This window comes from Sceloporus undulatus, chromosome 9 (assembly GCF_019175285.1).
Source record: "Sceloporus undulatus isolate JIND9_A2432 ecotype Alabama chromosome 9, SceUnd_v1.1, whole genome shotgun sequence".
Taxonomy (NCBI): domain Eukaryota; kingdom Metazoa; phylum Chordata; class Lepidosauria; order Squamata; family Phrynosomatidae; genus Sceloporus; species Sceloporus undulatus.
The window spans coordinates 25,799,827-25,827,605 of NC_056530.1; the positions used below are offsets into that span (position 1 = coordinate 25,799,827).

A 27,779-nucleotide genomic window follows, 5' to 3' on the forward strand; every position below is an offset into this window, starting at 1 on the left:
CAGCCTATTAACAGCACAACGCTAAGCTTAAACACTATGTTTAATAGGATTTGGGCGTCTGGCTTTGTTACAGGGCTTTCTTCTCCATAAACATCCTGGAGCATCAGCCCATTTAGGTCCAAAACACACTGCAGAATTAATCCGGTTTGAGAACACTTTAACTGCCCTGGTTCAATGGTAAGCAATTCTGGGAATGTGAATTGTGTGCCCCTCTTCCAGATGTGCTTGGACTACAACTCCCAGCAGCCTTTGCCAGTGTAGCAATGTTAAGAAACTAGACAACCTGGGTGTAAAATAGGGGTAGTGTTCACACATCAAGCCATATCCATATGTATATCAGTCATGTTTATTGCTTGCAGACAACCGAAACACCAGTTTGATCCCAAACCCAAATTTGGCTTCTGGTTGTGTCCTCCTCCAAAACTCTTAGGAGCCAGGAAAAGGCTGGCAACCTTGTTTTGGGGCACAACTCGATGCTTTTTGTCTTGTATTCCAAATGCAGAATGGATTTGTAAATACCTGCCAGTTTGCGCAATGCAAATTCCGGTCGCAGAATCTGGCTTTGAGGATTTGCGTCAAATTTGGATTTTTACGTGTCCCCAGAAAAGGTCTCTGAACAAACTGAGGCTCGGCAAAAGAGGCATTTCTGAGACCGAAGTGTTTGCTGCGCCGGAGGCACAGAATGGGAGGCAAAAGAATGGTTTCCCGAATGGGAGAAAGATGCCCCTTTGATTTGGAAGCAGAGCTGTACACAGACAATAATGGTGCCTTGTTTTCTCCTCGGTGGCTCCTGTGTCCCCAAATTCAAGCCCTCGGTGTGAGAGCCGAGTGTCCGGGGGGTGGCTCAGTAGAGATACGGGAAGATCCTGTACGGGACGCGGCGGCAATACTCCTGCCAGGCTAAGCCATATTTGCGCAGACATTGGTGCTCGTCCCTGGCTTCCCGGTGGATGAGGAGCAAAGTGAAGTAGAGGACGTAGAAATAGGGCAGGATGTGGGTCAGGCCTGGAGGGAGTCCAAAAGGAAGAGTAGTCAAAGAGGGTTAGGATTAGGGTGCTTCAGTCCAGACTGCAAAATACGAGGGGCACAGAGGGTTTAGTTTAGGGGGGAAAGGGAGGGAGGGAAGGCTGGATCAGGAAAGGGGGGCTGCAAAGGACTGGACCCCTTTCATGCCTTGTCTCTGTGTGTCTGTGCTTTCAAGTCACTTGACTCAATGCATCTGAGGAAGCAGACTTAACCCTCCGTGGATTCAAGGATAGAGCTGTGTTAGTCTGTAGAATCAGTACTTAGGGAGATCTTGCAGCCCCTTTGAGGCTCACCGGAAGAAAGAAGTTGGCAGCAGCAGCTTTTGTAGACTTTAAGTCTACTTAAGTCAAATGCATCTGAGGAAGTAGACTGAAGTCTGCAAAAGCTCCTGCTGCCAACTTCTTTCTTCCAGCGAGTCTCAAAGGGGCTGCAAGATCTCTCTACCTACCGATTTTATAGACTAACACAGCTATATCTTTGAATGCAAGCCACTTGTTAATTTATGGCAACCCCATGAATTTCAGAGGTCTTTCTAAGGCAAAGAAGATTCAGATGTGGTTTTGCTTGTTCCTTCCTCTGAAATAAAGCCTGATATGCCTTGGAGGGGGAGGGGTCTCCCATCCAAGTGCTTTCCAGGGCTGACCCTGCTGAGCTTCCAAGATCAGACAGGATCTGAGGGTTCCTATAGGGCACTGAGGCCTATAGGGGCTCCCACTTACCGCAGGGTAAGGACCACGCAAAGGCCATGATAAGGTCTCCTAAGTAGTTGGGATGCCGGACAAAGCCCCACCAGCCGGAGACCAGCAAACGCCGCCCTGTCGCCGTCGGGATGGTTCTAAGTCCTAGAAGGAAAGGAGGACATTGCTGCCATTGAGTTTCTCTCAGGGCAGAGAGATCTCTAGTTCTCTCTTCCCTGTTAAAACTAGCTGCCCAACCATTTTGCAATCTACTTTGCGCCTTTGGCTTTGCCGCAAGGGGGGAAAGCCCTAAGGATTACAAACCTGCCACTCTGGGGTCTGTGGGGTTGCGTCGGAAAGTGTTCTTCTGGGAGTTAGCCCCACGGAAAATGGAATAGCCCAGGCCTACAGGGTGGGAAGAGGGATAAAATGAGATGACACTTCAGGATATTAAGAGATAATCATGATTGACAGCTGTCAGGAGGTCCAAACGCAAAGCCGTGGCCTCCAGACTCTGGAAGGAGAGCTGCATATCTTTCCTAGAGTAGAAATCCTGAGTTTTGGGTCTCTTTTCATAAGGTTTCTAGTCCTTATGGTTAACCAACTGTTTTGTTCAGGCTTTCTTATCAACTCTCCAAAATTGGGGATCCCAGTTCACTGGAACCATGAAGTTCCAGTTAAATATGAAATGCCAAGTCCCAATGTTTCGGAGAGGTGTTGGAGCACCCCCCCCCCCAGCCAAGCCTTCTGCGCATGCCCAGAGGTGGTCTTCCTCACCATTTAGCAGGACAATCCCTCCAGCCATGGGCAGGCTCAGCTTTTGCGGATGGGTCACCAAGAAGTAGCTCTGGAGGCTGTACAGAAAAGGCACCCAAGTCAAGTCTCCGAAAGCCAGCATGAAACCAAAACCGTCGTGGACGATGTCCATCGTGGTCAAGATGGCCTCCTTCAGAAGGAAACACAGGTTGCCTTATTTGCTAGCCCCATGGCTTCCATGCAAGGCTTGGCTCTGGGGCTAAGGTTTTAAAAACCCAAGTACCCAAAACTATTCAGGGAGAACAGTTCAGCACCAGAGAGCCTGCATGGCATAGTGCTTCCAGCGTCAGACTATGACTCTGGAGACCAGGGTTCGAATCAACTGGTTTTTCTAGTTGAGGCCAAGAAACAGCTTTAAGAAGAGACCATGTTTTGGGGCTAAATTCTTATCTATATTGTAAGCTGGTTCTGGGGAAACCTGACACATAAAAAAGAAAGGAGGAGGAGGAAGGAAGGAAGGAAGGAAAGGAGGAGGTAGAGGAGGAAAAATAGGAGGAGCAAGAGGAAGAAGAGAAGGAGAGGAGGGAAAAGAGAAAGGAGAAGGAAAGGAGGAGGAAGAGGAAAAAGGCGGAAGAGGCGAAGGGAGAGGATGAAGAGGAGGTGGAGGGGAAGAGGCGAAGGGAGAGGAGGAAGAGGAGGTGGAGGAAGAGGATGACAACAACAACAACATATATCCCACCCATTGTCTCTTGTATTGGTGCCTTTGCGACCGGTGCCCAGAACCCCTGGAGTGTTTCTATCAGAGCTTGAGCGGCTTGAGCATCTCCGGTGCTTGCTGCTCCTTTTTAAAACCCCAAAGGCAGTGTCTAGCCCTTATGGCCACAGAGGAAAGCCCCTGTCCATACAGGTGAGGAGTTGGTCTGCCGTCTGTCGGTGGCCGCGCTGAACCCACCTCGTGCCAGAAGGCGTCCACCACATAAAGGAGCTGGAAGCCATTCACCAGGACCATGGCCAAGGAGGGGTTGCCCCTCAGTTCGGTCTCCTTCACCAACATGCCCATGTTGACCAGGGCCTGGAAGACAGAGGGACACACCTGAGCACAGGTAAGAAGGCAGAGGTCTTCCAGGGCATCACGACTTTGGCAGAAAATATGGCACCCAAGGCAGAAATACCATCGAAAGAAGAGATACAGTATTGGCCATACAGCAAAGTACAACAACATCCCAAATCCACAAGACAGTGGAGTCTCCTGTGACTGAGACACACAGTTCCTCCAAGGCGAGTCTCCCAGTACAAGCCAGTAACCCCATTGCCGCCATTATGGGGCCAGGAAGGGCACCTACCCATCCCAAAAGACCCGGACGCAGCTCACAGAAGAACTTCAGGTCAAAGGCCCCGAGACGCGGGTTCAATTCGTGGCCCATAAAGAAATCGTAAACGGGGTTCCCTGCAGGGAGGAAGAAACCAAAGACTGAAAATGCATTCCTGTTTCAATGCAGGTCACAACCAATGAGGCTGTGGTTGGGGGATTCTGGGACACGTTATACCAAAAAAAGGTGGCACTCCCTATTTTCTTGCCCCCAAAACCAGCGTTTGGGAACCACTGCCCTAAAAGGTTGCCCACCGCTATGTGCTCCAGTCCAAAGAGACCCCACAAGGCCTCCATTGCTTGCAGGTGTCAGCCATGCAGAATCTTCCTCCGCCAATGCGCAGCTCACCTGAATTCCCACTCGGAGCCAGCGCCGTCTCGGGTGCGAGCAAGGCCTTGACGTAGAGGAAGATGCTCAGAGCGAAGGCCACCAAAGTGGCTGAGGCAGCCAGTTGCAAAAGGTGGTCGTAGATGTAACTGAGGCGCAAACCCGCCGCTAAGCCGGCTCCGATGACCAGCGCCGTGACCATCATGGCGTGGGACCCTAGGCCACAGAAGGGGATAAAAGCACTTCAGGGTGCATTGCACATGGATCCCTATGTGCCTCAGTCCCAATGTTCTTCGGTCACTTTGCCAGCTCCCCTACATAGTAAGATAAGAGTAGCCTCTCTACTAGACATTACAGAACTGGCCAGTTTTAACTCCCACGGACATAAAGTTACAAAGACGTTAAGTCCCCAATGGTATTCTCTAACTTTACACACCTAAACATAAATATAAGTTGCAGTGACCACTCTCTTTGCAACCATGTGCAAGCAGCCTCTTTTTTGTGTATAAGAAATGCCCTTTCCCTCCCTGTGGCCGAGCATCGCGCGATGCACCCAACCTCACCCCCTTTTCCCAATGTTTACGGACCGTTTATACGATACTGGAGCCGCGTTTTGTCTCGAAGGGCTGTCCCTTCCGTCACCTGTTGGGATAAAAAAAACAACAACATTCAAGATAAAGGAAGAGCCGAGTTCGAATCCCAGGCTGGACTTTATGGAGAGGCTATAGTCTGATTTGCACTGCGGAAATAATAAGGCAGCTTGGCGCCACTTCAACTGCCATGGCATCACGCTATGGGATCCGGGGATTTGCAGTTTGCCGTGGCACCTGCATGGCAAAAGGAGGGTTGGATTATATGGCCCTTAGTAGTCCCTTCCGACTCTAGAATCCTATGTATTCCTGCATGGCAGAAGGGGGTTGGACTATAGGACCCTTAGTGGCTAAACGTCTCGCCAAACTGCAAATCCCAAAATTCTGTCACATTGCAGATGTCAAGGCAAGGGCATGGCTAGGATCTCTCCTTACCTTCCCCATGGGCAGCATGTAGAGCAAGGCTTGCAATGCCATCCAGGCCAAAACCAGGACGAAATCCCGGGGGCTCCATAAGGAACGGAGGGTGGGCAAAGGCAAGGGCAGGCTCCAAAGGCTGGCCTCCTCTGTCCTGCAAACCAGCAGCAGGTAGAAGACAGTGGCGGGCATCAGAAAGGTCAAGACAGCAGCCCCTATGGAAAGAAAGGTCCAGGTGAGAAGATGGTGGGCAAGGAAGCGGTCAAGCAGGTGCGCCAAGGGTGGCCAACGGCACCCCGATGTCCCCCATCCTTGACCTTCCCCTTCTGCGCTATCCAAGGAGAGAAGGCAAGCATCCTACAAGGTCTTGGGGGAAATGCAGCTTTAATGGGGAGGCAGGCAGAAATCCAACAGGAAAAGCGATCTGATGAAGCAGCAATGCAGTGCAGCGAAAGCTTCACCGGTTGGATATCTCTCCATCTTGGAACACTATTAAAGGTACTGTCTGCCAACCATTTTGAATTCAGGCTGCACCCACATTGCAGTTTGATGCCACTTTGGCACCCAGTGCTGCATGCCATGGGATGCTGGGACTTGTATATATTTAGTATATTAGTATAACGGTGTGGCGCTTCGAGTGTCAGCCCATGCCTCTGGAGACCAGGGTTCGAATCTCACCTCAGGCCTGAAACTCACAGGCGGAAGCCCAAGGCAAACCGCACATCTTTCCGACTTACGGCGACCCAAAGGCAAAACTATTGTAGGGTTTTCTTGGGAAGATTGGTCCAGAGGAGGTTTGCCAAGGTTTGACCGCTCAGGTGAATGCGACGGTCAAGAACACTTGTTACCAGCTTCGGCTGATTCGCCAGCTGCGCCCATACCTGGACCGGAGGGACCTAGAAACTGTTGTACATGCTCTGGTAACTTTGAGATTGGACTTCTGCAATGTACTCTACATGGGGCAACCCTTATACCAAACTCGGAAGCTCCAAATGGTACAGAATATGGCAGCCCGGCTGGTCACTGGCCTATCCAGGACCAGCCACATAACACCTGTGCTTAAAGATCTTCACTGGCTGCCCATTCGCTTCCGAGCTCAATATAAGGCTTGGTTATTACCTATAAAGCCCTAAATGGCTTGGGCCCAGGGTACCTAAAGGACCGCCTCTCTCCGTACATTCCGCCCCGCACCCTCAGAACATTTGGGCAGCAATTGCTGAAGGTGCCTGGGGCCAGGTTAGCTTCCACTTCGAGAAGGGCCTTTTCCACAGCTGCCCCAGCCCTTTGGAACACGCTGCCCACGGAGCTCCGCTCATCTACCACCCTGGCCCAATTTAGGAAGGACCTCAAAACCTTCCTATTCAAGCAGGCATTCCCCGTTTAAATATCCTGTGGGCCTCCCTCCTCTTCCGTGGCCGTGAGGATGGGCTAACGGGGCTTTTGTTATTGTTTTTAGACTATGTATTGTATTGATTGTTATATGTTTTTAATTCTGTATTCAATTGCACCTGTTGCATTATTGTAAGCCGCCCTGATCTTTTTGGAAGGGCGGGATATAAATAAAGATTTTATTTTTTTATTATTTATCATCCCTCGAGGCTGAGAGAGTGGTTTCACGGTTGATCCAGGATTTGAATCCTGGACCCCAGAGTGCTCAAACCTCAAACCTTCCGATATTTTGGTTGGGAATATTCCCTCCCGGACCCAATGGCTCACCTAGGACACCCCCAAATTCCAGTTCTTTGGTGCGTGGGACCTTGAGTCGATCCATGATCCAGTGAAGCAGATCCCAGGCCAGAGAGAGATCCTTTCCGGGGGACGTTTCCTCTCGAGAAGCCGTGAATTTTCACTCCTGAGTTTATTGTTAGGCCTGGAACTGAGAAGAGGATTTGTTAAGCTCAGGTTGCATTTCACTTCCAAATTTGAAACAAATGTGCTCCTCGATCCACTGCAAATCCCATGCGCCTTAAAAATGCCAGTGGAAGCATTGCCCACGAAGCCCACCTTCGACAAAGGACTCCTGCACATTATGTGCAGATCGGGTGTGCATCTGTCCCTGTCTTTGTGTGGGTTCGTTCCTTTCTTTTTTTAGCCGTGATTCACCCAGAGAACATGTGCAAAGTCCCCGGAGAGGACCAACGCCAGGCCCAAGGCTCCTCTCCATAGATTTGGTACTTTTTTAAATGTGTGGGTGGCATTCAAAGACAGAAGCGTGCGTCTTTTTTTGGGGTGGCGTTATCCCTTTGGAGAAACTGGCCTGCCTTGCAAGGTTGGTGTTACTGTCATCATTGGAAGTGCATCAGCACTGCGGAAATAATGCAGTTTGACACTGGCTTGGCTCCATGCTATGGAGCAATGGGATCTGCAGCTTGGTGAGGAAGCTATATAATAATAATAATTAGCATCTGAGAAAGAATTAGATGCATCTGAGGAACTAGACTTAAGCCTGCGAAAGCTCATGCTGCCAACTTCATTCTTTCTGTGAGTCTCAAAGGTGCTGCAATATCTCTCTACAATTATTATTATGATTATGATTATTATTATTAATATTTCTTGTGCCGGATTGTGGCAGGAGGCAACAACAATCAACAAACTGGATGCCTAATAAAGGTTGAATGAAACGAAATGTTGTGACATTAACAAACCAACAACATGCAGCTGCCATGTCTTTGCTGTCAGAGCGCTCTGGTGATGCCACAAACTACAAATCCCATGATGGTAATAATAATGATATTCTTCTTATTATTAATTTCTCCCCATGGATCGAGGCGGCGAATAACAACAATTAACACAAGCAACATCGATTAAAACACATCACTTAAAAACACACCTCGGCTTTAAAATACAATGCACACACATTAAAACAATCCGCCTTTGCCATTCACCCTTTACAACTCAGCATTTAAAAACCACTTGGATAGTCGGAAGAGACAGGTAATTAACGCTCTTCATTAATTATCGATGGAGACGACATAGCAGTTAAAATGGTATCAATGTACATTAATTCCACAGTGTTCGGTTCCTGGCCTCTCCTTTTTTCATGTGCATATTTTGCGCATGTTAGAGTTAACATGCGCAGCCTTTATTCTATTCTGTTTGGTTGCGGCGTTCCCTCTGCTCTCTGAAGGGAAGCTCACCTGACCTGGAGGGATGCAGGATGCTTTGGTCGGATGCCGCCGGAGGGTCTTTCCTGTGGCCTGGTCCACCTGCCGCCCAGGTTGCACCAACGCACAGTAGCACTACCAATCTCTGCCCATGCTGACCTTAGCAAGGGCCAGCCAATGGCATCTGGAGGTGGAGGAACATCTCAGGCCCAGGGACCTATCAGACTCTGGAGGAGTGTCTGCATTTGCCATTCCTCTCTCATCATCATCTGCAAAGGAAGAGAGAGAAAGAGAGATGGAGAAAAGCAAAGCTCTCTGCTTCCCACTCCTCCTCCTTTCCCTACTCATAGGGCTTGGACATAAAGGGACCTGTGTCTTGCAATCGTGTGCGCATGGAATTGTTATCCCTAATTCCACTACTGTATTATGAATTCCCTTGCCTTTTCTGCTGACCAAGGTTGTGCATGCGCTGCAAAATGAATGCACTTTGGCTCCACGAATCCAGGGATTTGGTGCTTTGGTGAGCTAGAAAGCTCTGAGGTGACATCAAACTACATATCCCAGGTTCTCATAGCATAGAGCGACGGCAGTCAAAGCCATGCCAAAAACATATTAATTCTGCACTGCAGTTGCATCCCAGAACCATAGCCCTGGAAGAGGCACCCAAAGGCCATCCGAACCAGCCCCATTCTGCCACAACCCAAGCACACCTGAGAGATGTTCAAAGATGGAGAGTCCATAAATATAAAAAAGGCGCATAAAACGGCCCACTAATACACTCTCTTCCCATCATAAAAGTTCATCCTAATGTTTAGGTGCAACCTCATCTTCTGACTTGAGCTCACTGTCTCCAAAGTCATCACCAGAAGTAAGTCACGTGCAGCAGCGTGGCCTAGTGGTTTGTACATAAAATATCCCAAGAGAGGTTTCATGCTCACTCTGGGCACTTTTCTCGTTCTAGGAGGCCTTGCCGTGCGCTGTCCATGTGTGTCAACAACCTCTGACCACTGCCAGCTCACTTGCCCCCCTTTTGCTCTCTTGCACCAAGGTCGGTTTAGTCATTAATGGAAACAAAGCGGGGCTCGAACCCACAACGCAGAGCAGGCCTTGCGTCCCGCTTTTGTGCCACAAGAGGAAAAGCAGAGACAAGGTGAGCTGCGAATGAATTCTCCCCTCCTTTTCTCCAACTGTAGATGCAGAATAAAATTGAAGGTTTAGGGTTAGGGTTGCCTAGTCCTTGGTCTCCCCAAATAGACAGAGGGCATGGAGCCTGGCATGGGTCCCCCTCTTTGCTTGGTGCCCAAGCATCGGCATAGGAAGAAGTGAGACCAAATGAGTGGGGCTTAGAATCCTCTTATAGGAAGCTAGACTTTTGCAGTGAGCCCCAAACCTTGGTCCTCCAGATGTTTTGGACCTTGGCTCGCAGACGTCTTACACTTTGGGCCGGCTGAGAGTCAAAGTCCAAAACATCTGGAAGGCTAAAGTTTGGGGGCCAACGCTTTTTGCAACGGTTTTGCAACGGTTCGTGGCAAATGGACATAAAACGTCAAATCCTGGAGTGCAAAAGGAGAGAGCGAGCGCATGGCAGCTAAAGACCTATCAACTTGCAATAGCTGTGTGCCCCCTGGGTAGACCCACTCTTGGCCATTTTCTAGCAACAAGCCTTGGAGGATGCGATAACATTGCTATCTCTCCCAAACCTACATTTCTTCTCTCCCCAAATTTGCTTCCAGATCCAGGGCTGGCATCTTGCTTCTTTTCCCTGGAGGGCTTGAGTGAATTCTGGACCGTGGCTGATAGAAGAGGGTCTTGCAGCTCAGAAAGACAATGGGATTTGTAGTCTTCTTCCTGCTGTGTGCCTTTATGTTCCCTGAAGGCCAACGGTGCGGTAAGTGCAAATCTTGTTTTTTAGAGGACTCTAGACTTTTGGTTTGTTGCCGTCAAGTGGACTCCGACTTCTAGTGACCCACGAATGAGAGACCCCCAAATCCCTGTATCCTCCATAGTCCAGCTCAGGTCTTGCAAGGGCAGGGCTGTGGCTTGATCAAGTCCCTCCGTCTGCAATGCGGCCTTCCCCTTTTCCTTCCACTTTCTACCTTTCTAAGCATGACTTAATTTTCTATGGAGCCCTGTCTTCTCATGATATGTCCAAAATATGACAGCCTCGGTTCGGTCATCTGTGGCGAGTTCTGGCTTGGATGGCCCCAAAACACTGGTCCTTTTAGCATCCCATGTTATCAGCATTCCTCTCCTCCAGCGCCACATTTCCAATGCTTTCCAATGCGATCCGCTTTCTTCACTGTCCCATAGAAATGGGAAATGTGATGGCATGGACCATTCAAACGTTGGGATTCAATGACATATCTTTTAATTCAGGATCTTGCCTTGTTCCTTCGTAGCATCCCTTCCAAGTCCAAAAGTCTTTTTCCAGTTTCTTGACCGCCGTCTGACCAAGGTTCGAATCCCTGTTTGGTCATGGAACGTGGATTAAGACGTTTGCCTTCAAATGGATAAATACATCATTCAGAATTAAGCTAAGATTGGCCAATTCTAGCAAGTCTTAAAGAAAGAAATGGGGCGTTGTATTTGTTGTTGTTGTTCTTGCGGATGTCTGCTATGATCAATCTGTTCCTTGCAGATACAAACAACTGTGTCTCTTTCCTGAAGCGGGACATTTTGGACTTAATGGTGAGATGGGAAGAAGGGGACTGCCTCCAAAGGGACCCAGGGCTGCCCCCCGCTTTCCCCCAAACGCTGCCCCGAAGCTGCAAGGAAATCAAAGCGTCCCTGGAAGGAGCCCCAGGTGGGTCAGAATAACCGTACCCCAAAAAACCCCACCAAAACTAGGGAAGAATCACCGTTCCAAAAGGCGCCTGACAAATGCAATGGACACTTCTGCACACCCTTTTTCCCAGTCTCTGAGCCTTGCAGCAACATGGGGCCTGCAGTCCTTTTGTTCAAGATGCTGCAGATTTGCAAAAGTATTGCGCTTGGGGTTGCCATTGCATTTCTACAATGGAGCCACAGGTTGGCACACCTTACAAAACGTTTTGGATGTTATTAGGGTTACTATTACATTTCTACAACAGAGCTATAGATTTGCAAACCTTACAAATTGTTCTGGAATATTATTAGGGTTACCATTAGCATTTCTACATAGCTACAGATTAGCAACCTTTACACAATGTTCTGGATGTTATTCTACTTAGGGTTGCCATTTGCATTTCTGCAACGGAGCCACAGATTTGCAAAGCCACATAACGTCAAGTGGAGTTTGGGGGGGATCCCAGTCCAATAATTTTATTTTCCCTGGATAGAAAAACAACAACAATAACAACAACATGATTCTGGCTGCCGTGAGATGTTTCATACGCAGGTTTTTCCTTTCCAAAGACGGCTTGTACTATTTGGCCACGGACGATGGCGAGGTCTACCAAACCTTCTGCGACATGACCACCGACGGAGGCGGATGGACTCTGGTGGCCAGCGTCCATGAGAACAACATCCATGGAAAATGCAGCGAAGGAGACCGCTGGTCCAGCCAGCAAGGGAATGACAAAAGGTGGCCCGGCGGAGACGGAAACTGGTCCAACAACGCCACTTTCGGCTCCGCAATGGCGGCCACAAGCGACGACTACAAGGTGAGGCTCTGCTTCCCAGATTTATGCAACAGAGATGCAACACTAAACCAGGGTTTTTGGGGTGTACATACATTGCAGGAATAAAGTGGCGTGGCAGCATTTGCCGTGGCTGCCTCCCGCAGAAATCCTGAGATTTGTCTTGTCAAGCAGCAAATCCCTGGGTTCCACAATATGGAACCACAGCCCTTAAAGTGGTGTCAAAGTGCATTATTTCCACCTTTAGTGCCTGGTTTCTGGCCTTCTCCAATGCAAAGGTATGCAAAAGTTGTCCTGCAGATGACAAAAAGGTTGATACAGACACATCTACACTTTAGAAATAAAGCAGTTTGACGCCATTTTAACCGCCGTGGCTCCATCCTGCAGAAATCCTGGGATCTGCAGTTTCGTGAGACGTTTATCTTTCTCTGAGTGCACCTATACTATATTAATAGCGCAGTCTGACGCCATGCTGCAGAAATCCTAGGATTTGTAGTTTGCAGCCCTCTTGGGCAGGGAAGGTTTTCTTAAGGCCACAAATCCCTCGGTTCCATGGGATGGAGAATAATACAACACTTAAAGCAGTCTCCAAATTTGCATTATCCCTACGTTGCAGATGCATGAACCCTCCCAGTCGCACCCTTGCCATGCTTTATTTCTCGACCGTCCTTTGTTTTCCAGAACCCTGGCTATTACGACCTGGAAGCCCGGGATCTGGGCATCTGGCACGTGCCCAACGACACCCCGATGAAGGAATGGGCCAGCGCCGCTTTCTTGAGATATCACACCGAAACGGGGTTCCTGGCTGCGGAAGGGGGCAACCTTCTCAGGCTCTTCCAAGTGAGGAACGTGGCGCTCAGTTTCTGCGCCATTCGCAGTGCGGAGTGCGCCATAGGGCTCTAGAGTCGTTATGGCGTGAATTCGTGTAGCGGAAGCAGGAGTCACCCTGGATCTGAACTGCAAAAACTCTGTGTGATAAACACCTGAGTTTTAGGGGACTACAATTCCCATCACCCCCAAGCAACCCTCATAACTCTGGCCCTGGAGGATGCTGCGGGTTTCCAGAAAGGAGCTTGAGGAGGGAGGGGGCTGCATGGCCTGGGGATGATGGGAATGGGACTTCTTACTATTGGAGGACTACAATTCCCATCACCCCCAACCAATCAACCCACATGGCCCTGGCTCTGGAACCCTAGAACCCTAGACGTCTCCATCTCTGGTGTGATAAGGACCATTGTGGCACAGTGCTTTGGAGCAGTCACACTCTCTCAGCCCCAGAAAACCCTAAGAAACGACTTGCAGGCACACAACAAGAACCACAAATCTTGCGCATGAAGCTAAGCATCCCTTCTCCCTTCCTTTGAGTCTCCTTTCTTCCTTTCCAGAAATACCCGGTCAAGTTTGGCATCGGCAGCTGTCCAGACGACAACGGTCCGGCCGTGGCGGTCATCTATGACACTGGCAGTGCCCAGCAGACCTCTGTCCACTACGCCCCCAATTCCCAAGGTATGGCTTTTGTTTCCTCAGGTGCCATGGTCTTTTGCATGCCTGGTTTATAGGGCTTTGCTGGAAAATGCAAGACTATAAGGTTTGGCTATCTCTGTTCCTTCTTGGAAACGATGCAGCGCTTTCCAGAGACTCATAGCATAATGAATACAAATCCAGGTGTTACAGCTACCTGACGCCAAGCTTTTTCTGATAACAAAATTATTATCTAACCTTTCTCTTTAAAATCCATGCTTTTCCCAGCTCACCTCGAACCCGGCTTCATTCAGTTCCGGGTGTTTAATAATGAGAAGGCAGCCCTGGCTCTATGCGCCGGAGTCCAAGTCACCAGATGCGACAATGAACATGTGCGTAGCTTTTCCCATTTGCTCTTCTCTAGATCCCACACCCCAAACCCCAGCTTCCCTTTATTTTCTTTCTCAAACCCAAACTCTATGCCCAATCGCCCACCTTTTCTTTGTAGACCATGATTCAGTTCTTGATCCTTCACTCCAAATCCCATCCATCCTTATGTCTTTTCTCGACCCTACTATCCAAACTCTCCCCTGTTTGCTTTTCTAGGATCCAAAACGCCAAGCTCCCATTTTAACCATTCCTTTCTCGACCTCACCTTCCAAACCCCTTGCCATCCAGGTTTCCTTCCTAGGCCCCTCATTGCAAACCTCAATCCTGCCCCTGTTTCCTTCCTGGAGGCCATGATGCCCCCGACCTGAATCCCCCCATTTTCTCTCTCTTCTCCTCCAGATCTGTGTCGGCGGAGGCGGCTATTTCCCCGAAGGCAGCCCTCGCCAATGTGGGGACTATGCAGCCTTTGACTGGAACGGATACGGGTCTCACACCGGATGGAGCGTCTCCAAACAGTTGTTGGAATCGGCCATCTTGCTCTTTTACCACTGAAGCTTGCAGGCAAACCGGCCCTTGGAAACGTCAAACAACTTCCCTTCCCCTTTGGGCATAAAACAACCAGAACATTGTGCCATACTTTCCATTTCATTTATTGTGGCATCCCCTGGGAAGCCCAGAGGATGCGACCCCTCCCAGGATAGCAATGTTTACCAAGATTGAAATGTGATAACCCTACTGGCAGACCATAGGATTATGACTTGCCTTCTGGTAGACAATGCTTTATCCGTGATTGGATAAGCCCATGTTGATTCGGCTGAGACAGTGTACACACCTTGCTCCCCCTTGCTAATTAGAAATCTCCTGAGTACACATTGGTCCCTGATTCCGCAAATTGCCTTCTGATGTACAATAAGATAATGTAAAACCTAATGTAACCCTGATGTCAATAAAAGGAGCTGGCCAAGACCTGGCCAGCAGAAGAAGCTTTGCACCCCCATTCCTGTCTCTGCGTCTCTCTCTGCCGCGACAATTTATCCGTTTCTCTCTCTTCCTTTTACCATTTATACTGGGACCATTTACTCTGGAACCATTGCACACTGGGACCATTTACAATGGGATCATTGCACACTGGGACCATTTCATGCTGGGACCATTGCACACTGGGACCATTTACTCTGGGACCATTGCACACTGGGACATCACTAAGTCTGCATCAAGCTCCATAGTGTAAAGCTTGCACCTTGTTTTAATTTGGGAGGAAGAAGGCAGGATAGGCATTAAAAGAAACACATAAATTGGATCTTTCTAACCTTGGCATTTAATTTGCACCTCCCTCCAAAATGGTTTCAGCTGCAACAAGGCAACAGCTGTGTGTCGTCATCATCATCATCATCACAAAAAATAATCTGGCCACTTCTCATTCTGACCTGCAGGGGGCACCCTTGCCTTAACTTTAGTTCTTCCTTCAGAGAAAGCCAAGCAAACCCTACTCTTTCCCTTCTCTCCTCCTCTGCAACATCTCCAGCAAATTGCATGAAGCAGGGGGTGATTTTTTTTTGGAGGGGGGGGGCTGGACCCAAGATGGATGCTCTAGCCATTGCAAGACTGGCATCTGGGCATCGGAGTCAGGGAAAGAGAGATTAGGAGGGCCTCGGTTCCAAGGCCCCAGCGACCTCTTTTGCAAATGCAACGCTTATAGTTTAATCTGACCCATGGCCTCTTATCAGGGAGTCGCGCATGGCACTGGATAATAGGTTACAATAATAGAGTTTGAGGTGGAAGCTGCAGGGAAGCAAAACCAAACCCCAAACCCACAAAGCAGTGATATCTTTATTGGGCCAACAAGAAAGCATTAAATATATGACACAAGCCTTTGAAGCGCCACCGGCTTCTTCATCAATGATCAAAAATCATACAGGAGAAAGAAAATTGATGGTGTTAGAGTCACTGCTTTTTGTCTTGGATGTTCCTTCTGTTGCCAGTGAAGATGGCATTGCACTTTGTAACCAAGAATTGGCGCCTGAGGCTTCATCTGCACTGCAGAATTAATGCAGTTTGACACTGCTTTAGATGTCAGGCCTCCATCCTGTTGAATCCAGGAGTTTGCAGTTCTCTGATGGAGAAGGCGAAATATCCCACCAAACTACAAATCCTGTCATTGGCTAGGATGCAGCCATGTGCAGTTAGAGTGGCACTGATCCAAGTGCAATGTTCTCTCCGAAAGCCCCATTGTTGGGCAAGCTTACATAAGCGTCCCCTCGATCTCGGCGCTTCCTAGAACCCAATCTGGGCGTCTTCCCAGCTGTTTGCCTTTCCTGGGCTCAGGGCCAGGCGCCTGTGATCTGGGCTTGGCCTCCTCTGGATGTATATCATTTGGAGAAAGAGAAGGAGAGGATCTTACAAAAGGGCTCACCAGGTTATAGAAACCCTCGTCCACTGAGAGTCTGGGCTTTGCAATCCCCAAAGGAACCTTTCCAGGCTCTGAATTATGAGATTTGTAGTTTGCGGAGGCACATTGCTCTCTGAGAGAGACTTCCAAAGACTTAGCGGAGCTGGAAATCCCAGGATTCGGGGGGGCTAAAGCTATGGCCATTAAAGGGGGCTCACAAGTCTACAAGTGCGTAGTGTGCCAAAGGGAATGTTTTTTCTCCTAATGTGAATCTGTTGACTTGTATCCTGATAGTCTCCGGACCACAGAGAACAAGCTTGCTCCGTGGGCTAGGAAGTGCTGGGGCGCAACAGGCATGCATGAAGCACACCAGAAGTGCCTGATGTGCATCAGTAGTGCCCAGTGTACATCAGGTGTACCAGAGGCACACCAGAAGTGTCCAATGTGCCACACAAGTTCTTGGTGTGTTTTGGAAGTGCCAGAGGCGGAAGTGCCTGATGCACATCAAGACAAATACACATTGGAAGTGTCCAATGTGGATCAGAAGTGCCAAATGTGCGTCACAAGTGCTTGATGTGTTTCAGAAGTGCCTGATGCACATCAGAAGTGCCCAATGTGCATCAGAAATGTCAAATGTGCATCACAAGTGCCTGATGTGTTTCCAAAGTGCCAGAGGCAGAGGTGCCTGATGCACATTGGGCCAAATGCACACCATAAGTGTCCAATGTACATCACAAGTGCCTGGTGTGTTTCAGAAGTGCCCATTGTGCATCAGATGGGTGTGTATCAGATGTGCTGGATGTGTACCAGAAGTGCCAAATGTGTGTCAGAAGGGCCCAAGGCACATCGGACGTGCCAGATACACGTCAGAAGCGCTGGATGTGCATCATAAGGATGCCAATGTGCTTCAGAAGTGTCAGATGCACCTCAGAACCCAGTGTTCCTCAGATGTGCTTGATGCACATTGGTGCACTCTTGCCAGTGTCCTGATGCATATCTTTGCAATCCATTGCCAGGGTTCCTTTGCACCCAGGAACACCTCCCTTCCTTCTTCATCAGGAGCCCAGCAAAATCCAAACGTAAACCCTGGCATTTCATTCCTTTCTTTTGTAAAGCAGTGATGCTCCAGTGGGAAACTCCCCCCCCCCCGGGGCAGCGTTGCCTATCAGTTAGGGCTCCTGCCTTCCCACTTGACTCTCTGCTCTGGTCCTGAGTTCAAAGCTGGGAAACCAAAGCCAAGGAGGCAGCTGCTGCTGCTGCTGCTGGCATCTGTTTTCCTGAGAGAAAGAGGGTAAATATTATGTTCCCTTCCTCGATTGCAAAACTGCTTTTGCGGTGGAAGGGAAAGGTACACCACAAACAGCGCATGACGGAGTGTAGTGGGTTCATAAGGGAGGGATGAGCGGAGAGAGAAAGAAAGACAGAAAACAAAAGAAGGGGGCGGAGAACTGGCTAGGAAGAAAACAAGATTGTCTTTATTGACTCAGGCCAAAGGAGTAGGAACAGGCGGCAACAAGGCTGGTGCTCAACAGGTTGGGCTTCCAAAGGCAGAGAGAGGTTGCAAAAAATAGGCAAGCCATCCTTTGCTTGGAAAGGACACACTCTCTGGCCACTTTCCCTCCCTCTTTGCTCATGCATAGATGCAAACCTGTGGCCTCTTGTCCACGTTCCGTAACGCATGGATGATCATTTAGGGCATGTGTTTTGCAAAGGTCCTCATTTGACAGCTTGACCGGTTGCCAACTTTGCAACCAGGCTGTGCACCTAAGCGTTAAAACGCTGGCAGGTTAACAAACAGGAGACGGCATTCCACACCATGCTCTTGACAGCTGTGCGCATTTCTGCAGATCGGATTTAAAGGGTCGTTCCTGGTTTGTTTTCTGTTCTGTCCTCCGTCCTCCTTGTTTCCCTCCACTCTTTAGCTCGGCTCCGGAATGCGCATTAGTGCCCAAAGGGGACGAAAAGCATGCCATCGTTCAGGTTCAAATAATGTTCGCAGGGCAGCAGCTTCCCAGATATGCTTTGGGATTCTGGTTCATGTCATGAGTTCCAAGATGTCCTTCTCTTTCCTTCCAATTTGGTTTTCTTTCTTGGAAAGAAAGTGAGTGTTCGTGAGCATTCCTGACCCGAATGATCTCACCGGATGTTTGCTTAAACGGTGCATAACATGCAAACATCTCAAGCATGTTATTTTAAAAACTGCAACTCGGCGTTTCGCTGGGAATGGAGTGAGTCAGGTTTAGGCAGGGGGGGCTCTACTCAAAGGGACATGGGTGCGAGACACCACACCGCCGCATCCAGCGCCAACATGCATCAGGCCACATAGGCATATTGTGTACGATTCTCCTTCTGGGCAGCTGGCAAATGTGAGGGCCGCCCAAGGAACAGGCTGTGGCTAGAAAGACATGTGCTGGTGGCATACCTAATGCATACCTAATGCATTTCACACCTGGCGCAGAACAGTTCTTAACACCATCCTCCCCTCTTCAAAAGCCTTCGTGGATTTGGAGAAGTTGATGCAGATGGATGGATGGATGGATGGATAGATAGATAGATAGATAGATAGATAGATAGATAGATAGATAGACAGATAGATAGCAAAAGAGATGAGAGACAGAATAGATAAGAAAAGGTAGATAGATAGATAGATAGATAGATAGATAGATAGATAGATAGAGTAGAAGGCAAAAGAGGTGAGAAACTGATTAGATAAAAAGAGGTATGTAGAGGATGGATGGACGGACGGATGGATAGGATAGGATATAGGATAGATATGCGCCTTCCAGTCATTTCTGACCTATGGCAACCCTCAGGCAAACTTTTCACAGTGTGTTTCCTTGGCCTAATTTGTTCAGAGGGCCTTTGTCATGGCCTTCCCCTGAGGCTGAGAGAGTGTGACTCTCCCAAGGTTTCCCGTGGCCGAATGGGGATTCGAACCCTGGCCTCTGATGCTCAACCGTTTCATCTGTTTTAAAAAGCGCATGAGTGGCAATGGTTTCCCTGAACATTTGCTTTTCCTGTCAGCTTCCCCTCCTTGCCCTGAAGCTCACATTTCTTGTCTGAAATAGGAAAGGCAGAGAAGACCTGGCCGGCTGCCCAGGATCGGAACTCAAGACCGGGAGCAGCCCACATGCCCATCCTTGTCAACAGCCCAAAGAATCACGCGCCCTCCGAGTGGATCTCCATGTGAATCAGGCCGGGCGACCAATGGGAAGCGCCTGGGCATGCGCTCCCCACCAATGGCAGGCCTGGGACACGGCGTGGGCCTTTCTCACGGAGACATGCGCTGGATCTGCGCCACAGCTTCCAAGAAAGAAAACATCTTGGGACTGCAGGCCACAGAGGCAACAGCACTCATGAACTTTGCTCTCCATGCACTGGAGCAGAGCATGGAATGGATTCCCACATTAAAATTAAAGCCATGATGCAAAACCACTTGCAATTGATCCAGAGAAGAGCATTGAATGGATTCCCACATTAAATATAAAAGCCATGATACAAAACCATTTGCAATTGATCCAGAGGAGAGCACTGAATGGAGTCCCACATTAAATATAACAGTCATGATAACCATTTGCAGTTGTTTAATATCGTAATACTACTACTACTAAGAATAATAGTAGTAGTAGTAGATTTTATGCGCCACCTGTTCTCCTCCTGGCCTTTTTGAATGTTATCTGGAAGCTTATCCTTTGCATTAGTCTAATCTTATCGCTCGATGCCCTCTCACTTTTGCAACTTGGTCAACAAAACCACAAGTTGGAGTTTTCTAGCAAGAGAGCATTGTGGCGCATGCACCGAGAAAGCCAGAGACTCTTTATATCCCGTAAGGAGAGTCACATAAATTCAAGGCACTGGGCTGATCTATCTATCCATCTATCTATCATCTATCTATCTATCTATCTATCTATCTATCTATCTATCTTAATCTAATCATTTTTAATCTAGTAGTAACCCTTTCTTTCCTAAAGGCTGAGTCTTGCTTGCTCAAAAGCAAACCAGCTCCAACTGGGATATAGCAAATAATGGAGCCATACAACTCCGGGAGACCAGGGTTCGAGTCCTGAGTCCATCGTGGGAACCTATGGGGTGACCCTGGGCAAGTCACGCTCTCTCAGCTTCATAGCCACCATCTTGCCCCAAATGACCCATGACCCTTTTAGGGTCGACTATGGGACACAGCAAGCAAGAGCTGATAGGACTACTGCGTCTCCCATTCCATTTCCCTGTAGTTTTCCTATAGGGATGACTTCTTTCTTTGCCTTGAGAGGCCTTGCTGAAGGAAGGAAGGAAGGAAAGAAGGAAGGCGATGAGCTGGAGATTGTATTTTTAGCACGACATCCATCCTTCCTTTATCACCGCTGGGAGTGTGTTTGTGTGTCATTCGGCTGAAACTGGGCTTTTCTCTGAGTCACAGGTTCCCAAAAGCCCCGAATGAGAAAATGAAAGGAGGAGGAGGAAGAGGAGGAAGAGAGCAGTGGGGGAAATGGACAAATATGATCAGGACTTGGGGGAAAATAATTCTGGACTACAGCTGGGTGGGGGATTCTGGGATTTGCAATCCAGAATTAACTACTCCGAGGTCTGATTACACCTAGGGACTGGGGTTACAAATCCTGGACTGCATCGGATCTGGAAATGTAGACTCGGGAACATAGCTCCCAAAGGTGGAAGGGCCCCCAAGGGCCACCCAGTCGAACCCACTAGAGCCATGCAGGAATACATAGGGGCCTAGGTTTGGAAGGGACTACTAAGGGTCATCCATTCCAACCCACTTCAGCCATGCAGGAATACATAGGATTTTAGGGTTGGAAGGGACTGCTAAGGGTCCTATAGTCCAACCCTCCTTCTGCCATGCAGGAATACATAGAATCCTAGAGTCAGAAGGGACTACTAAGGGTCATATAGTCCAACCCACTTCTGCCATTCAGGAAGACACAATCAATAAATGATTGAATGGCTGGTCAATACATTGGGAAATCCTATTAGAGATTCATAGATTCCTAGAGTTGGAAGGGACCCTAAGGGCCAGCCAGTTGAACCTGTTAGTGCCATGCAGGAGTACATAGGATCCTAGAGTCAGAAGGGACCGCAAGGGTCATCCATTCTGACCCACTTCTGCCATGCAGGAAGACACAATCAATAAATGATTGAAAGGCTGGTCAATATATTGGGAAATCCTATTGTAGATTCATAGAATCCCAGAATTGGAAGGGACCCTAAGGGTCATCCAGTTGAACTCCTTTATGCCATGCAGGAATACATAGGATTCCAGAGTTGGAAGGGACCCCAAGGGATCATCCGGTCCACCGTCCAACGCCATTCTGCCATGCAGGAAGAAGACACCACCCAAGCCCTCCTTGTGACCAAAGGCCATCCAGCCTCTGTTTCAAAGTGCTGAGCCACCATGCCAGCAAGGACTCCAAAGCCCATCGGGCTGAGTGGAGGCCAAGGCCTGGCTCATGCCACCTCCCCAAAAACTGGTTCTTCCAGGCACTGTCTCTTCTTGGCCTGGGAGCATCATGTCTTCTTGGAGCCGGCGGAGGAGGAGGAGGCGGAAAGCACAGAGTGTTCCCTGGGAGTGTGCAAGCGGAGGCCACACCAAGCCTCGCACAGCAGGATCATGCGCCGGGAGCATGGCCTCCTCGTGGGAGAAGGCCTCTAGCCAATCGGGCGCTGCATGATCCCTGCCGCCGGCCAATCGGGGCTCACTTCCCCAGAGCATCACCCCTCTGAGCTGGCACACACTGTCAGCAAATGTGGCCACAACAGGAACAACCCTTGGGTGTGTTTGTGTGTGTGTGTGTCTGTGTGTGTGAGCCATATCTCCCATGAGAAAGGCCTAAATATAACCCAAAGTTGCATTGAGAATAAAAGCAGGCCTCTGGTGTTTGCAAAAATGAAAGGCCAAGAGAGAACCTGGAGCCGGTTTCGTTCCCAAAAAGTGCAAAGCGTCGGAGAATAGAGAGAAACTTGCCCAGAAAACCCTGCGATAGGTTGGCCTTACGGACGGTCGCCATAAGCCAGAGACAATTTGGGCGCATAGCTCTGGCAGAGAAGGCTATACGTTTCACCAAACTACACATCCCAGGCAGTGTCTGAATTTCCCTTCACATGGGGAGGGGGTTTCATTCTCCAAAGGGACCCCCAATGAGGAATGCCAATGTTTTCAAGACCCAGAACTTTATCGCACCCGTTTTTTGGCATGTTACGAGTATGAAAATAGGATGCGCGTGTGTGCGTGCGCGGCCGCCATTTTGGGCGCCATTTTGCTCAGTCAAGAGACTTCTGACCAGAACATTTCATGCGCCTCAGCACTGAACCGGGACGGATTGCCACAATGGAATGGAACAGGGCCTTTTGGGGGACGCTTTGCCGTGTGGTAAAATCCGTTTTGGGGCGGTCACGCGCACACACGAGTGTCCTCTTTTTGTACCCATAACGCCAAAAAACGGGTGCAATAAAGTCCCCAGAACGGAGTGGCCGCTCCATACTTTGGGTCCTGAGCCAGACTTGAAGTCCAAAGTCCAGAGAAGAATGAATCTTCTAGGCTGCCCTTGCCTTTCTCTGAGGCTGAGAGAGTGTGACTTGCCCAAAGTCACCCATTGGATTTATGGGATAGTACCCCGCACCGGATGTGTTGTCATTTTGGCATGTCTCATTGCAATAACCGCCTCTAGATGTTCCCAAACGCTGCCAGGAAATGCGCTCCATGCAAATCTCTTCCCCAGTGACTCACCTGGGTGTGAGGAATCGGGTGTGCTTTGGGAGAGATGCAAGAAGGCGTGCCAGAGTTGCCTTTGCCTTTGCATCCATCTGAGGCCGAGAGAGTGTGACCTGCCCAAAGTCACCCCATAAGTTTCCATGGCCGAGCCGGGATTCGAACCCTGGTCTCGAGTCCAAGTCCAATGCTTGGCGGCACACAACAAATATCTATCTATCTCTATATCTATCTACACTGTATGTGTGCGGAAGGGTGAATCCATGGAGGCAAAATCTGTGGACACAGCACATTATAAACACATAATTCTAAACAGTGGTTGGAGGGCTGTCTTCCAGGGACGCATTATTATATTTTCCTGCAAGGCCAAGGGTCAGATTAAATGACCCCTGAGGGACCCTTCGGACCCTAAAACCCTAGGAGTTTGTGCGCATGAGAATGGATTTGGAAAGTTGGGGACCTCTTAAGAAGGAAGTCTGATGATGCCCAAGGCCTTTCTCTCAGCGCAAGCAAGGACTGTGTGAAAGCTGAGCATGCTTTGCAAGAGAAGTGGGAGGCAGTGCTTGGGTTTCCTCCTGACTCAGGCGGCCACGCTGCTGGCGCATGGATGCCCACATGTACAGAGGCCTCTCCCAATCCCTATGCGCCTGGAATCCCTCTCAGCCAACCAAGGACGGCCTTTCTTAGCATCGCTCTCTCTGTGAGCCAAAGGGGAGTGCCCCCGGTTTCACAAACACTCAAACTTCCCCATTGCAAAGCCTTCTCTTTCTTCTCCATGACCCATCATCCCCTCCTACACCAACCCACCGACGCAACACCCTTCCTGGAAATCTTGCTTGCAAGAAATATCCCCTTTTTGGTGGCCATGTTCATGGTCCAAAACCCCCACAAAAAACGGCCATGAAAAGCCTTCGTCTTCACAATACCCCTTTTCTCCATTAATGTTCCCAAAGGATAAATGGCAATAAATTGTGTTCTTTGGTGGCGGGGAAAAGAATAAGACTTTTTGTTCATGATACAAAGCAAGGAAACAGTCACACAATCGGAGGAAAGGGCTGCTGGAGCTGCAATCCGACTTCTTCTGGAGGGTTGCATGGCTCCCACTTTGGAATTCAAACCCATTCAGTTGCCCTTTACCTGCTCTCTGGGTGATTTTCCTTTTCGTTGGCTTATTTTTGACCCCACTTTGGCCCAGAGCAGACCTGAGCTCCATCTCCTTGTAGGGGACGATGGGGATGAGAGTGGCAGAATAGTTAATGGCTGCCCCCCTCCTGGTCCCATTGGACCCCCTTGTCGGCTTTCTGTGGCGGTAAACAGCTTCCAGGAAAGGCCTCTGGATATAGATCTCTCCATGTATAGGATGTAAAAAGTCCCCCCAGGGACAGCTGCTCTGTGTAAACAGATGCTTCTGGGATTTGCAAACCCGCTGGTGCTGAGCCATCAAAAACACCCATCCGGAATCCGTCCAGGGAGGGGATAGGGTTACGCTTGGAGAGCTAAAACCTCCTCCCAAAATGGGTTTCAGGTCTCAGGGACCAGGACCAGGCCGTTGGGAGGAATCCCACAGTGAGAGCATCACCTTGAAAATGGTATTGGATGGGGAGTTGATTGCGTTGGGATGCCGTCGTGCCACAATTGCACCAGTTTAGGAATGGGAGCGTACCAGTTTGACGTCATTTCCTATCACACTTTCTCCCCACGGTAGCACTGGGGTGATCTGTGACTTCTCATAAATATCTGAAATGTGTTCCCAATTTACACATGCATCCGAAACGGGTTCCGTATTTGCGCATGTTTCCAAAACGGGTTCAGAATTTGCACATGCATCCAGCAGGGGTCCAGACCCGAAATGGGTTCCAAAACCCTAATACCAGTTTGTTGCCGTGCAGAAAACCTTGCCCCAAAGCGTCTCGAAGAGTGCAAGGCGAGGAACCGTTGGCTGTTGTTCGGTGATGCGTTTTCCGATTGCGCCTTCGCTGGAAAATTCCGCAGAGTTTCTGGACCATTCCTGCTTGCAATTGTGATGTTTTTATTTCCACCATCAAGGCTAGGAGTGAGTCACATGAAGGCAATAACCCTTACAAACAGACGCACAACACCTTGTGGCATTGACCTGCAGTGTTCCTAGTGTCAGCCATTCATGCGGGGAAACTGTGCTCTCTGGCACATATGCTCCAAGAAATACATATATATTTGCGGTTCAGCCTTCTTTGTCTGAGAGCTCTAGAAATCCCAGGATTCCACAGCACGGAGCTATGGCAGTTCAGTTCTGCAATGTAGATGCAACCAAAGTCAGAAGCTTTAAAAACTTTGTGTGCCTCCGAGTCATTCTTGACTTTTACAGCAACCCTAAGGCAAACTTATTATAGGGTTTTCTTGGCAGGTTTCTTCCAATGGGGTTTGCCATTGCCATCCTCTAAGGCTGAGAGAGTGTGACTTGTCCAAAGGGTTTTTTATGCTCAATTGGGGATTCGAACCCTGGTCTCCAGGGCCATAGTCCAACTCTGAAACCGTTGCACCACGCTGTCTCTCTTTAACTTTAAGGAGGCCTGCAAAGTGTAAATGGCACCGGCTTGGTGGAGGTTCATAGAATCATAGAATTGTTGACTCCAGATCTTCTTTGGGTCTCACATGTCTCAGTCCCTTTCCTTCCAGAGCTGCCAACCTCTGTACAGCTTTGGCATGGAGAGCACTGCCCTGAAACGTGCCCTTGCAAAGCGTGCTGTGCCTAAATGTACCGTTCCCAGAAATGCCGTCCTGAAACATGCCATCCCTGGACGGGCCGTGAGCATCTCCCTCCGGAATATAGGGGCTCAAGGTACTCGGAAGGCGAAAGGCCCGGTAGAACCACAAATCCCAGGGTGTGCAATTGCTTGCATGGTTTGCACAGAGCAGATGCTCCCACAGAAGGTGTCATTTAAAAAGAGGAGCCCAGTGCGCAACCCTGCAAGGGACAACCCCAGTGTTTCCAGCCATGGTTCGCATCCTCTCTATTCAGACACAAGGCCCTTTGGGAGGATTAACAAGAACATCAGGAGGAAGAAATTTTGCTAGGAGTAAATTCCACTTTGGAATGTAGTTGTTGCGGTGGAATGGAGCTCAATTCCATTGTGAGGAGGTCAGCTTCCCATTGTGGAACGGTATGTTGTTGCGTCACAAAATGGAAATGAATGCCATCATCGGGCGCTCCATTACTCAGGAGTAAATGCCACTGCATTCAGTTGGGCTTGCTCAAATGTTTACTGAATTTCATATTTATACAATTGCCCTTTGCTTTTCTGTGTATCCCCAGTGACTTTCTTTCGCACACTGGACCCTTCCTAGGTGTTTATGCATACTTTTCTCTGGAGTTGTTGGACACGAACATGAATCTTATGTAACTTTACCGTGGCTGTTTAAGACTTTGAGTCACACCTTCTAAGCCTCCTTGGCTTGGGACACTTGTTATTTAAGATGATGGGTTATATGATACCATCTGGATTGGGTTGCGGGGCAGAAAGTTCAGCAGAATGGAGTTGCTTAGTCTGCAACTCAAAGCGCCAACATCAAGGGGCAATGAGTTCGCTCTGGGTTATAGTGTGAACTTGAGAAGGGCTACCCAAGCGGAACTGAACCTGGTTTGGTGGAAAGGCTGTGATACCTTTATTGAATCCTAGAGTTGGAAGGGTCCCCAAGGGTCATCCAGTCCAACCCCCTTCTGCCATGCAGGAAATCTCAGTCAAAGTATCCTGTACTTTGCATCCATTGCTCCATATCCCAGTCTCTGGAGCAGCAGAAAACAAGCTTTCTCCATCCTCAGAATCATAGCCTTTCAGATACTTAAACAGGGCTCTCAGGTCCCTTTCTTAACCTCCAGTCCAAACACGCCCAGATCCTTAAGCCGCGGCTCAGGGTCCACTCTCTTTCTACTTTTTGAAAACAGAACTGGTTTCTATCATCTGTCCCGGGAACAGAGGTTCTAGACCAGAGTTCAGGGGGTGCCAGGATGAAGGTTGCGGGTTCTAGATCAGAACGGCACCAGTCCAAGTGGGTTCTGGACCAGACTTCTGCTTGAGAACCCAGTCCATTTCGGTCCGCCCTGGGCCAGAGGGCACAGGACCTAGATTCGATACAGTGGGTTCTAGATCAGAGGGCCTGCTCAGATCCTTGTATCTTGATGTTTATGTACAATTTTTAGTAGAAGAAGGCAGGGTTAAGGGGATTAGGGGAATCTTATTATTGTCTGTATATCTGGCTCTGCAGTTCTGCTTTGAAACGCCATCCAGCCGAGCTGGACTTTGTTTGCTTTGCTCAGCAATATTTGCAGGGCATCAACAGAATGCCAGCTGTCTGTGTGGCATCTTCAGGGTGACCTATGAGATCAAGTAGATCTTCTCCCTGCAAAGCCCTGCTCTCCGTCTTACCTTTACCCTCCTTGGCAGACAGCCGGCATCCCACCTGTCTCATTGGTTCTAATGGGGATGATGGGTCTTGGCTGGCCCAGGATGGTGGATGATGCTATTTCGGATGCCACCCTTGGCAAGACCAGGATTCCAAGGCATGTAGTGTAAAGGTCACTGTCTCGTGCCAACCTCTTTGGTCTGTCTCTGGTTCCATGTGCCCCGGGCGGCTGGTGAGAAAAGGTTTAAAAATGTCACAATTAGTGCAAACCTTTGCAAAGACAAGACCCTTTCAATGTCACAATTAGTGCAAACCTTTGCAAAGATGAGACCATTTTAATGCCACAATTAGTGCAAACTTTTGTAAAGACAAAACCCTTTTAATGTCACAATTAGTGCAAACTTTTGCAAAGATGAAATGATAGCTGCCTTGCGTCCCTATGTTGGGGGAAAAGTGGGATAATAATGATAATAGTAATAATAATAATAATAATAATAGCAGCAGCGACAACAACTCCTTTGCAAAATAGCTCCACTCCAAGAAGCCATTCTAGG

The 27,779-nt window shown here is 49.0% G+C and overlaps 2 protein-coding genes across 8 annotated transcripts; one reads left to right on the forward strand and one right to left on the reverse strand.

The window, feature by feature from the left end:
- Positions 1-326: 326 nt before the first annotated feature.
- TM7SF2 (transmembrane 7 superfamily member 2) lies at positions 327-27,452 on the reverse strand. Of its 5 annotated transcripts, none has more exons than XM_042439613.1 (11): positions 27,249-27,452; positions 6,880-7,039; positions 5,182-5,378; positions 4,744-4,798; positions 4,178-4,372; positions 3,803-3,906; positions 3,412-3,531; positions 2,481-2,649; positions 2,028-2,108; positions 1,746-1,868; positions 327-1,005 (listed from the first exon to the last, which is right to left on the reverse strand). In XM_042439613.1, the coding sequence occupies exons 2-11, from the start codon at positions 6,932-6,934 to the stop codon at positions 845-847; spliced, it is 1,260 nt and encodes a 419-aa protein (XP_042295547.1). In that variant the 5' UTR covers positions 6,935-7,039; positions 27,249-27,452; the 3' UTR covers positions 327-844. The 5 variants fall into 5 exon arrangements, with proteins under 5 accessions (XP_042295547.1, XP_042295548.1, XP_042295545.1 ...); XM_042439614.1 differs by lacking the exon at positions 27,249-27,452 and adding an exon at positions 8,306-8,483 and having other exon boundaries at positions 6,880-7,033; XM_042439611.1 differs by lacking the exon at positions 27,249-27,452 and adding an exon at positions 8,301-8,483 and having other exon boundaries at positions 6,880-7,033.
- LOC121915390 (intelectin-like protein) lies at positions 9,217-15,035 on the forward strand. 3 transcript variants are annotated; one of them, XR_006100705.1, is made up of 9 exons: positions 9,220-9,417; positions 10,001-10,155; positions 10,906-11,070; positions 11,661-11,908; positions 12,566-12,724; positions 13,270-13,390; positions 13,634-13,737; positions 14,135-14,382; positions 14,765-15,035. XR_006100705.1 is itself a non-coding variant. In XM_042439619.1 (8 exons), exons 2-8 carry the CDS (start codon positions 10,095-10,097, stop codon positions 14,285-14,287), a joined length of 987 nt encoding a protein of 328 aa, XP_042295553.1. In that variant the 5' UTR covers positions 9,217-9,417; positions 10,001-10,094; the 3' UTR covers positions 14,288-14,383. The 3 variants fall into 3 exon arrangements, 2 of the variants coding, with proteins under 2 accessions (XP_042295553.1, XP_042295552.1); XM_042439619.1 differs by lacking the exon at positions 14,765-15,035 and having other exon boundaries at positions 9,217-9,417; positions 11,685-11,908; positions 14,135-14,383; XM_042439618.1 differs by lacking the exon at positions 14,765-15,035 and having other exon boundaries at positions 14,135-14,383.
- Positions 27,453-27,779: the final 327 nt, after the last annotated feature.